General features: G+C 42.5%; 1 protein-coding gene across 2 annotated transcripts in view; it reads left to right on the forward strand.

The window, feature by feature from the left end:
* The window catches only part of rims3 (regulating synaptic membrane exocytosis 3), a 25,933-nt gene extending 16,063 nt beyond the window's left edge, over nucleotides 1-9,870 (forward strand). For both annotated transcript variants that reach the window (XM_076075359.1, XM_076075358.1), the window contains 5 exons: nucleotides 8,284-8,425; nucleotides 8,503-8,615; nucleotides 9,232-9,333; nucleotides 9,437-9,576; nucleotides 9,658-9,870. In XM_076075359.1, the coding sequence (XP_075931474.1) occupies nucleotides 8,284-8,425; nucleotides 8,503-8,615; nucleotides 9,232-9,333; nucleotides 9,437-9,576; nucleotides 9,658-9,870 (710 nt within the window). The remainder of the gene's footprint in view (nucleotides 1-8,283; nucleotides 8,426-8,502; nucleotides 8,616-9,231; nucleotides 9,334-9,436; nucleotides 9,577-9,657) is intronic.
* The last annotated feature ends 5,017 nt before the right edge of the window (nucleotides 9,871-14,887 follow it).

Genomic DNA, 14,887 nt, shown 5'->3' on the forward strand with positions numbered 1-14,887 from the left:
TTTGTAGTCTCCCTCACCCCACCTCGGGCTCCACTACCTCGATCATTTTTTTTTTGAAGCATATTGAGCCACTGGCTCTCCTGACACACACAAACTGAAACCTTACTCGTGTCTCTGAAAGCTTTCTCTTCCCCACCGGTGCTTTTAGGGGCTACCAAACACCAGCTAAGCTGACCTGCGATCAGCTTCCCTCCACTCCCCCGTCGCCCTCTTTGTGTTTCCTCCAGCTCACTGACATCTTAATTTTGTCTCTGCTATCTCTCCTCCCTTCATCTCCATCTTTTTTTTGCTCTCACTTTCACTCAGAGCGTCTATCATGTTTTCCTGATCTCGCCCACCGACTCCTCCATGCTCCACGCTCTATTCTTAGCCAGACAGATGAACCGTTCAACTGTGAATGTCTTCCTTTGTGCCTGTATACCTGCTATTGTGTGCATATAAATGTGTGTCTACAGGAAAAACACAGCCTTTCAACAAAGTGTGAAATTGTAAGGCACTGAACCTTCAATCTGAGGCAACCTTTATATTTAAAGGAAAATCTTGACAGTTTTTGTTGCTGAGAGTCACACGAGAGGATTGATACCAATCTAATGTCTGTACGTTAATATGAAGCGACCACGCGCACCAGTTAGCTTAGCTTAGCTTAGCATAGCATAAAGACTGGAAACGGGGAAACAGCTAGCCTGGGTCTGTCCGAAGGTAACAAAATCCACCTACCAGCCCAGCTGAAGCTTAAAAAGGCACTTCCTGGTGTCTTTTTGTCACTGTGAGGTTGCAAGTTGGAGTCTGGCCACTCCAGCATTTAAGATGGCTGAAGTTGAAAGAAGTTGTAGAAACCGCAGTTTCTAGTCAGACAGAAGAGGCAGATAGTTACTAGCTAACAGTAAGCATGCAGTTAGTTAAATAAATAGTTTTATTTAAATTCTGAATGAGTGAAATGATGTACTAGTCCTTGCGTGTCCCGCCTGGCTAGCATGTTGGCCGTTAGCTTGCAAGCCACAGTTCCCCACCTGCATCACTAAGGGTCTAGAACCACATCATTTACATAATCTACTGCAACCAGCCAATAAATATGACCCCCTTGTAAAACCACAACTGTTTTGTTTTTACACTTCAGTTGTACAGAATAAACAAACAAGATATAACGTGTAATAACACAGTGAGCTTTAGAGAAGCTCGTTGGTAGATTTTTTTTTTTAAACCTTTGCACAGAGCCAGGCTAGCTGCTTCCAGTTATTTGTGCTAAGCCAAGCTAAGCGAAACCCCCTCTGGCTGTGGCCTCAAATTACTCTCTGCAAGAAAGCAAATATGCATATTTCCAAAACTTTTCCTTTCGCAGCAACAACTCAAAGCTCGTGCTTTGTTGGAGCTCATGGAGTTGCTATTTCTTCTTTGATGCATTTTACATCATGTCAGTGTTTTACACAACAGAACCAACTCGGGTGTTCTTTCCCATATATGTTGGGGGGGCTTTTAGCCGATCTGGCAAACCACACTAATAGAGTAAGAGCTCTCAGGTTTAGCAACCCGGGTCGAAAATGAGCAAGAGCACTTACAGGCACCCCTGCAAGGCTTTAATAGGCAATAAGTGGCAGTGTGTGTCACCGAGCTCAAAAGTGCGTGAGGTGAGTCACCGTGTTGTGTGCATTTATGAGGGACTGTGTGTAAAAGCCCTATGATCAGGGTATCATTACCACTTCTCTTGATGTAAGAGCGCTGTAAACACACTCTAATACAGAACGCACACACTGCTGACATTTGCCGTATGGTGCTGTTAAAGAAAGGGTGGACTGGAGGGCAGCGTTTGGTGCATAGGAACAACACACACACTTGTAGTTCCTTCTCAGCCAATGAGAACATATACAGGTTGAGTTCTAAATCTGTGTTATAGAACAGGGTGGCTGCTGCTGCTGCACTGCAGGAAACATTGATTGGGATTTTGTCTGGTTTTGTAAAATAGTATTCGTTCTTAATTCAGACAGAACAAGATAGTGAGATGATTTCCTTTCTGCTGAATGTAAGTTGATTTGTCTGAGGGATTTTCTTGCCCTGAGTTCAATGTTCTTCCTACAAAGGGGAATTGTCTTCATTATTCTGCTTCGTGAAGTGAAGACAAGTAGTTCAATTAGATCAGAAGGAAAAGGAAATATCTCATCCCTCTGGCAGAATTTGGACTTTTAACACATAATAAGACCGTTTGCGGTTTACCAGATATTATTCTGTTGTCTCTTTGTCTCACCGGGTATGTATGTGGAAAGTGATGTTCAGTGCTTAACAGGCAACGGAAGGTTTTGTGAAACATGTTAGTTTCTACCAATTTGATGTCATCTGTTTATTCTCATCTGCATCTCCTGTATAAGTCGTTCGGCCATCTTGCATCATTTGCCCATCATCCTCCGAGTTGAGCAATCAAGAGGAAATTACATCTGAATTGGATTACTCTTTTCCTCATTGTAATTAATTGTCATTAGACGGGAGCCCGTGTGGCATATTAACTCGCTGACAGACATCCTGCCATACGTGAAGGTTTTAGATTTTAAGAAATCATTTCCCTTGCGGTTCTCAGAAAGACTAATCGCCTTGCATTGACCTCTTCCTGGCTTATGTCCCTGCCTGAGCTGTTAATGTCACTCTCACGCACACAAAGACAACAGGGGGAGATTAGTTTTGTTTATCTCCCATGCATTATCATTAAGGACAGAGTAACACTTAGGATACTAAGCTCCACTTAACTCCCCATCACATTTATTTGTTTTTACACGCTCTCTTAGAGTTGAATAACTGTCTAAGAAAAGTGGAATGCTGGCAGTGTCTCATAAATGGTTGAATAATAGAGAACAATACTGGTAGTCTGATTTTATTAACTTCAGACAGGGCCAGGCTGGCTGTTTCCCCTTGTTTCCAGTCTTTATGCTAAGCTAACCGCAAGAAATTGAGTTTGGCATACTTTCCCAAATGTCAAACTTTAACACTCGGTTAGCCTGCTCCATCAGGACTGTGTGGGTGGGATTTAGTCAATTTGATTGACAGTGGCCAAGCTGTTTATCAGTTGTCATCAGAATCTGATTCAAATGCTGAATTGTGATTGGAGCACGTGACATAACTTTTTCAAACCAATTAGGCCCCGCCCACAACAAACCAGTGTAAAAAGCATCGTTAAATAAACAGAAATACAGAAATATGTCATGAAAAATAACCAAAACAGTTCTAAAAAAATTGTGTGTTAAGGCAAAATCACACTGCCCACAATAAGAAGCCGGATAAGTAAATCCGTTCAGAGCCTTTAAGGGTAAAAATAAATGTTCTACTAGCTGAACTTGAGGCATTATTTTTATATTAATGGTACTGTGAATTAATCTCCTCCAGCTGTTTTGTGTGCTCTTGAGCAAAGCACAGAAAAAGTCAGGCTTCTGATTGTTCACACTGTCATGTTTTAACCAGAGATGTCCTGTCTAAGTTCCTAGTGTGCATGAAACAGTTAAATAGACCATAAAGCAGGGTACGCTTTAGGGCGTGGCTACCTTGTGATTGACAGGTCGCTACCACGGCATTGTCCGGTCTGGGAGTTGTGCCTGTTTACAACTTTAACACTTTCACACTGAGTTTTAACTCCATGAAAGTTAATTGTAACATTTTGTTTTCGCCTAAAAATCTATGAGTCACAGTATACAGTATATATATATATATATACTGTATACCGTGACTTACTGAATCTTATGTAACTGTACAATGCATGAATGTGGCTCTACATTTACATAATCTCTTCCTACTTCTTCTTCTACCTTGAATCTTCCCTTTGTCCAAATTTAGCAGGCGTCCAGCGGGGAAGACGCCACCACAGATCTTTCATCTCCAACATTCCCGCTTAGTTACTGTTGCTATGCACGGTGGATCGTTGCCGTCACCGGTGCATCCAATAGGCATGTCGGCGCAGCCGGGGAGTCTAAAAACAGCTTTCTATATTACGGCATATAATGAGAAAGGCTTCATCAGTGTTCTCTCCAAATGTCAGAGCAGCTTTAATGATCTATTGAACACACACACACACACACACACACACACACACACACACACACACACACACAACCACACACACACACACACACAATGAAGCTATACATCATGTGCAATTGTGCATGCCGTCACAGTGTGTGGCTCTTTTCTGCATTGTTGGCGTTTTTTTCAGTAATCCCACCTTTTCTGCTATTAATTCTCTCAACTGAAGCTATTAATTCTCACCATGCCCGTCACTTCTGTCTACCTCTCAGCATAATCTTCTTCCCTGTCACTCAATCTTGCCTTATTATGATTATCAAGCATGTGGCCCGCATGACAGTTTCAATGAATACCTTGGCTTTTGCACGGACAAAGAAAATTTTGTGCGTGTGATGAGCGTGTTCTTCTGGGACATTGTATTAGCCAACATGAGACACTTGCCTTGTAGCATAAAAAAGACCCCCGTCTCCTCAAGCATGGTGAAGCACAACAGCTTGTGTAATGTTGTTATTTTTGTCATGTATGTCAGACTTCCTCTAATTACTCCTTCCAGGATGTGTGTTGCATTTGACACTGTATATTAGTTCAGCAGGGAGAGGAGAACATACGCTAAATAATTTAGATGGGATGGACCGGGAAAAGAGATAGAAGTTAGTGTGGTACAGATGGACTGGAGAACTTTGAGTAACGGGAAAATAAAAGTGAGAAGGACTTTGGAAATGCAGATAAATGTATATTTATATAGGAAGAGGACAGCAATGAAACAAAGAGCAGTAATACATGAAAGAAAGAGTGTTGTGAGATCCGAAAGACGGAGAAATAAAAAAGAAGTGGTGGCGGATTGAGGAGCGAGGCAGAGAGGACGATACGAGCGAGGAGAGACACAGAGTGAGGAGGAAAGGCTTATCAGCGAACACGGCAGCCGGGGCTCTTGGTGCAATGCAGACGCATTGCCATGGAAACGAATGGAGGGAAAGCGCAGACGAGGAGGAGGGGATTAAATAGGAAGGAGATCACTGGGGGGGGGGGGGGGGGGGGGGGGGGGGGCTGACAAATGAGTATCATGTGGATATGAAGTTAAATGAAGTATAGTTGAGTTGAGTTTACGGTGGGGATGTCCCACTCGTGTGTGTATGATCTCGCTTTCGAGGTTATTTTGACATTTCACCACCATGATGCTTTTTATCAAACACACTTTTAAGTTGATAATGTTCGAATAACAGTTTTAAAAGCTGTGTTCAGGACCAGCAGGCCCGTGCGGTTCAACTATGAGCCGGGCAGAGTTCACTCTACACCAGTTTGGTTCCTGGTGTCGGTGCAAAGTGCAGGAGTTTCGGTGAAATGTTGCCTCTATAAATAAAATGAATTAAAAACTAAAAAAAGTGATGGGAGATGAGGCTGTCTCCATGGTGCCATTTGTCTCAGGTGGTTATTGTCTGGGTCCAGATCTGAGGGCGGGGGTTGTCATGGCAGCAGGAGGGCATGGAGTTTGTCTGGGTGTGATGCTGCAAACATGCACACACATGTATACATACACACATACACACATGTATACACACACGTATACACACACTCACACATGTATACACACACACACACACACATGTATACACACATCCACACACACACACACAGACATACACACACTTTCTCTCACACACACACACACTCTTTCTCTCACGCGCACACACACACACACCCACATGTATACACACACACATACACACATATGTATACACACATCCACACACACACATCCACACACACACACATTCTCTCTCACACACACATAGACACTCTTTCTCACACACACGCACACACACACACATCCACACACACACACACACATTCTCTCTCACACACACATAGACACACTCTTTCTCACACACACACACACACACACACACACACACACACACACACACACACACACACATAGACACTCTTTCTCTCACACACACACATAGACAAACTCTTTCTCTCACACACACACACACACACACACACTCTTGACTGCAGGATTATAAATAGAAGGCAGCAGAAGGCAGCACCTCTCTCCTCATGTCCAACACCTATGGGACCCCATCATTCTCATCTTCCTCTTCACCCGTTTCTCCTCAACACTTACTTCTGCTTGTCCTCTCTCTTCTGTTTCACTCTTCATCCCTCTTTCAAAGCCCTCTCTCCTCTTGTTGAATCTCATCTTTTTTGTTTTTCAGCCCCCCCTCCCCCTCCCCAAAGTCTCATCAAGTGGCTTTGTTTGCTATCTGTTTATTGCCATAGTGACGATGGTGATGTGGGGTGTCTGCGGTTGTCATAGCGATGAGATACGGGCACGGCAAAGGATTCTTAATGAGCTTAAAGTTGCTCGGGCTAATGAAGTGGGACAGCTGTGACTGGATGTTCGCTTAACTGACAACAATAATGCAACCGCTTGTTAAAAGTCTCCTTATAGAGGAGAAGTGTGCGACCGCAAATGCAGTCGTAACAACAACGTAAAGCAGGTGATATTGCCTTGTTAACCAGTGATTCACCTCCCAATTAACACGTTAAAAGGGAAAAAAAGTTAGAGATGTCTGTAAAAGGTTTAAGACATTTTTAAGAATTTAAAACCCTAATGTGCTGGCCTAGAAAGCTCCTGTCAAAGGGAAGTCCTGGAAATAAGACTTTGTGGAGGTCTTTAGGCCTCACAGCCGCGCTCTCCTCCTCCCGTCTGACAAACCTGTCACCCTGCCGCCCAGACTGCTCTCGTGCAGACTCTGTGCGTTAGAGTGTAAATGCTGCACGGAGGTGTGAATGTACCGACACCAGCGATACCAACTGTCAGCATGACGTCTGTGTGTGGATGTCTGCATGTGTCTCTGTAGATCATTGTGTTGAACGGCTTTGGGAATTGGATGTTTTTATATTGCTTTATTGTTTACAGTTGTAGACGTCGGGGAGAATGAAAGTGTTTCTTTCCCCCCCCCCCCTCTCTTTTACATCCTTTCTACTACCAGCCTCTAGCCTCTGCAAATAACAATTAGCATTTTTTTCCTCTAGTGAACATATCATTGTGCATATACATAAATGTAATTTATGATTATTTTCATGAATTTTCATCCATTAATCTGATGATTATTTTCTAGATTAATCAGTTTATTATAAGTAAACTGTCAGTTAAAGTTTTTTATAATTTCCCAGAATTCAAGGCGATGTCTTTTAATCCTCGTTTTTGCAAAACCGTGAGAATATTTTGCACTAACGCTTTAAGAATCAAAATACATGCATCAGTGTGTGTTTCCCTGAGGTGCATTAGAGAGACGTAAGCCCACATTGCCTCTTTGGACCTTAAGAACTATGGATGGCGAGACAAATATGGGAGTGACGGAAGGGATAAACGAAGTGTTGTCTGAGTGCGCAACCTTCCATGTCACAGCCTGAGCCCAGAGCACTTTGACTGTGTCTACTTTGAACTCGGCGTGTCAAGTCACACAGAGATCCAGTGTGTCATTACTGGGGATGATGCCCTGAAAGCTTCTTGTGGGGTTAGTAGCTCTCCAGCTCGCTCCCGTTCTCCTCGCGTCAGCAGAGCTGCAAAACCTAAACACCTCTCCCCCCTCCCTCCGTCCCCCTCTCAGCTCAGCCTCTCCTAACTTTCTCTCTACCTCACCACTCGCAAACATTCCTCAAGCCACCAATTTGTGTGTGTGTTCTACTTCGCAAGTCAGGCTCAGGAGTCCCCCTAAAAGCTTATTGCGCCCCACTCACAGCAGCCATTGTAAAATGGGCTTTACCTGTTTGAAATGGGCCGTAGTAATACCTGTGAAGTGGAGAGATTTTTCCAATAGCGCGGGGACGTCCCAGCGGAAATTATATGAGATTCCCTTCTTGCCCGACTGAACTTGCATCAAAATAAATAGTGGAGAGATGGGTGTTCTCAGGGCTAACCTGGATCTGTCTTTATTTCTAGTGAGTTTTAAAAAAAAAGCTAACTTTGTGGATATTTCCTGTGCAGCCCATCTCACAGACTTAAAAATGTTTGACAAAAACATCCATCTTCGGTCTTCATAATATCTGCAGGACAAGACATGTGGGGACTCCCATCTTTTCATAAAAACCAATTTGTGCCTGAATGTACATGCAGCATGTCCCCATGAAATGCTTGTCATGCAGACACCGGTCCTGTGTAATACCTGACCTGCTTATCAGACAGCTCTACGACTTCCTCTGATTACTATGCTTAGTGGATCATCCTGCTGAAACAAGGTCACTTAAAGCCGGAGCTGTGGCCTCTGTGTTTTTCAGACGGCGGGACGAAGAAGCTTCGCAGCACCATCCGACGGAGCACGGAGACCGGCATCGCGGTGGAGATGAGGAACCGAGTGACACGGCAGGGCAGCAAAGACTCAACTGACGGCAGCACCAACTCAAATAGCTCTGATGGAACGTGAGTACCCGACCAGCCATTCATCCACTCGTCCTTGCGTGTACAGTGTCCCATTATTCTGTTTCTTTGCCGCTCAGGTTTGTCTTCCCCACCACACGCCTGGGGCCTGAGAGCCAGTTCAGTGACTTTCTGGATGGACTAGGCCCCGCTCAGATTGTCGGCCGGCAAACACTAGCTACACCCCCCATGGGTAAGCCATTAAAGAAGTAGACCAACAACATCATCTTTTCCTGTTCAGTCCATCTCATTACTGTCAAGTATAGTTTGTGTCTTCCTGAGATTTTACGAGATGCTTTGCACTCATAGTTTTTGTGGCCTTAAGTACAATTTTATTACGATTTACAGGAAATGTCTCATTAACTATTACTGTAAGGGCAAGATTCAGGTCTATTAAACAATGCAAAAACAATCATAGGTAATTAAAGATGTAATGCACGAGAATGTCAATATTGTTGCAGGATGACAGAGAACATATTCTACAGCCTTATACGAACATATTCACTGTGACATGCGCAGCAGCATTTAAAAATACTGCACAATACTAGTGTATTCACTCAGCACGGTGAAGTTATTCCTGCATGAGGTATAAATCTTTCATGCAAAGGTCATTGCTTGTGAGAAACAACAGAACAGAGCACTGTGCTCCAACATACCTGGTTGTGAAGACATACGTACAGCTCTGTGTCGCCCTCTGCAGTTAGATATTGGCCATTGCGACATCAGTGAAGCAATGTTTGGAGTTTTTCATTGTCATAATATACATATGTATTTTGGATTATTAGACATGGTATGTTGTCCCTCTACAGGGGATGTCCATGTAGGCATGGTAGATAGAGGAGGGCAGCTGGAGGTGGAGGTCAACCAGGCCAGACGGTTGACCCCCAAACCGGGCTCCAAGAACATACCAGGTACTCTGAGCTGCCTTCACCTTCTGCGTTAAAACTCTATCGACTTGGCTTCTTTGTCCAATCTGTCTGATCACTGTGTTGTCTTTCGTTGCTTTGCCTGCAGCGACCTACGTGAAGGTGTATGTGCTAGAGAATGGCCTCTGCTTGGCCAAGAAGAAAACCAAAGTAGTGAAGAAGAATCTGGACCCCACCTACCAGCAGGCTCTGTTGTTTGATGACAGTCCTCAGGGCAAAGTCCTACAGGTATGACAGAACTCTTCCTGACTTCTAAAATGTCCCATTACCTGGACTGTATGTATAATTGATTCTCATCTCTCCCTCTAGGTAATAGTGTGGGGGGATTACGGGCGTATGGACCACAAGTGCTTCATGGGAATGGCCCAGATCCTTCTCGAGGACTTGGACCTGTCTGCCACAGTCAGCGGCTGGTACAAGCTGTTCCCTACCTCCTCTCTGGCAGATCCCAGCATCGGACCCCTCACCAGACGCCTCTCCCAGTCCTCCCTGGAGAGCGCCACCAGCCCCTCGTGCACCTAGACACCTAGTAGACACCCACAATGCACGGGCACAGGCAGAGTCATGCAGACACGGACACACGTACTGTATATACACAACGACTGTAAGTGCAAGACAGGTAGGCATACACATACACACATAAATACTCCTGTGCGGTCTGTGGAGGAAGACACAGTTGACGTAAAAGTGCAAATACCTGATCTCGTCCACATGAGTACACACACACCGACACGCTGCCATATCCTTCACCACGTCCATATTCTCACACACTAGATTTGCTTTGAGAAAGCAAAGCAAATTCAACTTGAAGTAGACTTAATTTACCAGAACATGTAGCATTTTTCACCGTCCCATTTCAGCATTTCCTACCATGACACAGCAAATCTGCACTCCAATGTACCAGATTGTGGCACGACTCATCCCAGGTTCATCCTGATGCCAGTTTCTAAACTCTCTATGCCAAACTAAGAAAAAAAAAAAACTTTATTTTTTAAAACCAAAGCAATTGTTATTGTTGTTATTACTACTATAAGTCGTAGGTGAACTAGTATACAATATAAAGTATGGATATGTAGCAGAGTCAATGACTTAGATGTAATGCAAAAAAAGAACATACATTCTACACACATGAGCTGAGAACGACATAAACACATAAACATACCTGGGCAACAGGCTTGGGTATTCACATAATGGCTGTTATGTGAGGTAGCAACACTGCTATTCTATAATTTCACAGGGCAGAGTTTATATATAGATATACACACACATATATATATATATATATATATATATATATATGTATGTATATATGAATATACGTATATATATATATATATATGAATAGATAGCTAAATACTTATTTGTGTTTATATATGTATCGGCTGCATTCTGCATGTTTGCTTGCAACCCTTGTATAGACATTTTAAAGCGCTTCAATCATTTTATTTAGCTTGCCTCGACCAATGTAACAGATATTAGCGCCACTTTATTTTGCAATAAGAGCACTGCACTGAGTTAGGTGGGAGGATGGTGCTTTGGTGAAGGGGGGGGGGGGAACCGCTATCATTGGCAATTGCAGAGGAAGACAACAAATTAGTCAGCCAGCTACGCATTCGCTGGTGGACTAAATATCTGATCCTGCCTCCATCTTTATAGTAAAGGACTGTTGCGCCACACAGCACAATGGCATTCTGGGAAATGTGTCTAGCTCAAGTCTGGGGCTCTTGTGCCACAGTCACACTCTCTCTCTCTCTCTCTCTGAAAAACCAGCACCCAGACTTGTTTGAACTTCCTGTTGATTTCCCCCTTTTTGATTTTCACACTCTTGAATCATAAAGGAGGTCGGAAGGTGGCGAGCATGCCTCTGTCTTTCACACGCCAACGCGTGCAAACACAACACACAGCTGGTACGAACTACAACCTTTAACCCTTCTTTTTGGTCACCCCTCTTTGCCACACTTACTGTAACTTAACCTGTATATTGAAATCGAGATTAGTTTTTTTTTAAATATATATATCTGACTGTAATGCCAGTGTTACTTTTCGAACAGGTTGATTGTTAACCTGCTATGTACGGTAGTTTTACTTGTTTCAGGTGCAACACGTCACTCTTTATATTTCCTGTCAGGCAGCGGGTTTGTGTTTAAGATGGCACTTTACTGAAATATATGTATTATGTTTGAATTACAAAGATGCAGCGGTTGATTACCTGTCTATGTTTATTTTACCTGCTTATTTTTTTTTAAAATTGTTTGGTCACACTGCATTTCTGAATCTTTTAATTGAATGCCAGCATGGAAATGTAATTCAAAGTGTATTTTGAATTTCAGTGTAAAGGCTTACTAGGACAGCTAAAACGGGTCAGTGCTGCCACTGATTTTCGACTTAAATCGGAGCATCATAATAAGGTAACTTGTTTGCAAAGAACTTCAATATTTTGCAACATTGGCATATTCAAAACATATGGGATAAAGACATGTGTTCCGAAAAAAAAACATTTGCTATGATGCATTTGTGTATGTGATGTATTTAAATTTTCTCCTCTTTTGAGAAAATCTAACTTTCTCTTTTAATGTTTACCTCGCACAATTGCCAACGCCACTTTGTTCTTATCATTCGAAGTATTTTATTTGCATTTGAAAACACACACAAAAAAAGTTTATATTGTCCTGGCTGTTGGCAGTAGGTGTGTCTTCATCGATGGCAGTGGAGTAGCAGGGCAAACTCAGCTACTGGTGTTTACGGTTTACGGTAGTGTTTTTTAATCTGTCTGTCTTGGGACCAACACCAAACCTCGTGTATGGATAAAGACGCTAGAGTTGTATTTTTCGTAGATTTAGGAGAGATGACGGTCTCGTTACAGGCTATTAATAGCTTGTGCATGTTTAGGAGCTCACGTTTGGTTTCATCACCACCATATGTGAACTTTGTAGCTCACTCCTCTCTTCATCTTTCTGCAAAAAGGGAAAACGCAAAGGCACTTTTTCTCGTCAGCACAACAGACCAACATAATTCACACTTAAACTTTGGATAAAGGGAACTCTGGCATTCTTGATTTTTTTTGGGATGTATACAACCCTTTCAGAAGAACCATCAAGGTCTGGGTTCCAATTTCTTTTTGGAGCTATTTCTTGCCAGATCTTTAAATGTATGGTCATGTATATGAATTCATTTTATGTACCTTTTTAATTAGTATCTAGTTTTGTGGACAGCTGGCATGATGTTAAAATACGGACTTATACTCTTGGTATTTGCACACAATCTCTTCAGTGCTCGTCTTTTTGTGAGGACAAAAGAAACGTTGGTTGACGAGCGGGAAAATAATGGAAAGAACGTTAAAAAAAAATCTAAAAGAAATTTCTAGATCTATATAACTTCCCTGCTGAATGTTTAATGCTTTTATGGAGAGCGGAGGGCATTTGGCAGATTTGTCCAAATCGTTTGATTCCTGCAACCAAATAGAAATATTGCCTTTCTTCAAAGTGCAGTGTGGATGTACAGTATGTCTTTCAGTGAGGTGCATTTATTGTTCTGCGTGATGGATAATATTTAGCAGCGAGATGTGAGTGAGAGAGATATTTAGATGTGTAAATATGTATTAAAAAGCCACTAGTTAACTGAAGTTGTGAACCACAGTGAAGAGAATTTAAGGATCAGGGTTTTCCGATATGAACATTAACACCTATTATTGCATTTACCTTACATTAGAGCAAATTGTTATAGTTACACGTGATTAACATGTCTCATACGTGGTCATTTGATTTACTCTGACACAGTTTTAAATGAGTTGTAAAAGGTTGGAGCCTCACAAGCAGCAGGGTTTACCACGGCAGGGCAGAGTTACAGCAGGTTGTCAGGTTGTTGGATTAATCAGAGTGTCAATTGGAGACACTTAGGAGGGGTTTTAGTGGCATGGAGCAGCTGGGTGAACTGTTTTCGATTGGTAACGATAGTAGCAGCTTGAGGTTGGATGAAAAGGCTGCGGATGCTTTGGAATGAAAACCCATTCGCTTGCTTGCTTCCCTGTTAAATCCACATTGAGCATTCTCGAACCCAACTTCATTGTGTGCAAAACTTTTCTAATGCATCTTCAATCGACCTGAATCGTCTCTTGAGCGCTATGTTGGAAATGTGTTTTATTTTTGTAAGGAGAGCGGTATTATTCAGAGGAGGAGGAGGAGGAGGAGAGAGTCGGAGAGGCAAAAACCTGCCTTGAGATTTTTCACGAAAATGAGGGCTTGTTCAGTTTACAATGGCCTTATTTTGTGTAGGAGACATTGCTATCACTATTGTAGCACACAACTGAAAGTTTTGACAAATGTATTTTGCTTGAAATATTGTACCGAAGTTATATATGTGTATATTTATAGTTTTATGAATGTATTTCTTAATCCTTACACCAGAACTGAGTGTAATTTTTTTGTCATCTTGTTTGCTATACCGTCTATTTGAAGACTTTCCAGGGACCTCGCCTGCGTTGGTTCAGGCAGCCCCTACTCTTACTGTACTGTATACTGTATGTCTTATTCTTTGTGTGTTCATTTAAAAAAAGAACAGCTCTGTGGTTGAAACAAGCATGAGTTCTGTCTGGCGAAATACATTTGTATTTATTTAAATCGCCACGATGGGTTTCAAGCAGAAAAGATAATGACACGTGATCACGTCAATTCGACCCAGTACAACGTCAAAGGAAAGTCATTGAGATGCAAAAATCTTGAAGTAGCATGGATTTAGCCTTCCACTTTCTGAAATACTTCTTGTGGCAATAACCATTTCCTGTAGCCTCTACTGTTGCCGGGGGGCGTGCACATCTGGCCTCGGCCTCTGTGTCACTAATTAGTCGTGGAAACCTCCGGCTGAATCTGTGTCAGCACAACATGATGAGGAATAAGATTTAAAGTCAAATCCTAGTTTTAAGCACTTGAAGCAATTCAGACTCAACAGAGCATGTGATGCATTGTGAATAACTGCTATTTTATGATAGCCCCCATGAGCAGCACATTTTTGTTTGGGAGTTTTTAGTTTACTTTCATTTTCTTACGAAGCATGCATTCCAAATGTCTGTTTACCGATGTAGCAGCAAAACGGAGCTGAGCTGATGGGCAAATTGTTAGTGAGGCATGTTTGTCTTCATCCACGTCTATAAATGTCAGTAATCACAGCACAAGTCTCCTCAGTAGCCATTTTGTCCTTTTAGCTGTCTGTCAAACTATATTAAGGCCACTGTAGCTCCCCTCCCCACTATCAAGACAACCTTCATCTTCATAAAGCCCAGCAAAGCACAATTTCCAACACTGAGGTAAATCTTGGGAAACAAATCTAAAGACGGATGGAAGCATCTGCCGAAATAACAGCCCAGTTGAATTGGATTGCTGGTGTTGGTAGATGATAGGTTGTCCTTTCTTAACCGGCCTTAACCTTTCCACCGGGGAGCGCTCACAGTGTACGTTTTAAAGGGCAAAGCATAGCAGAACGTCTGAGGAAAGGATGCTTACAAAGAGGAAAAAGGGAGCTGTAATTTTATACCTGTGCTTTGTAA

Source organism: Anarhichas minor, unplaced genomic scaffold (genome assembly GCF_050575085.1).
Source record: "Anarhichas minor isolate MPS153535 unplaced genomic scaffold, ASM5057508v1 ptg000051l, whole genome shotgun sequence".
Lineage (NCBI taxonomy): Eukaryota > Metazoa > Chordata > Actinopteri > Perciformes > Anarhichadidae > Anarhichas > Anarhichas minor.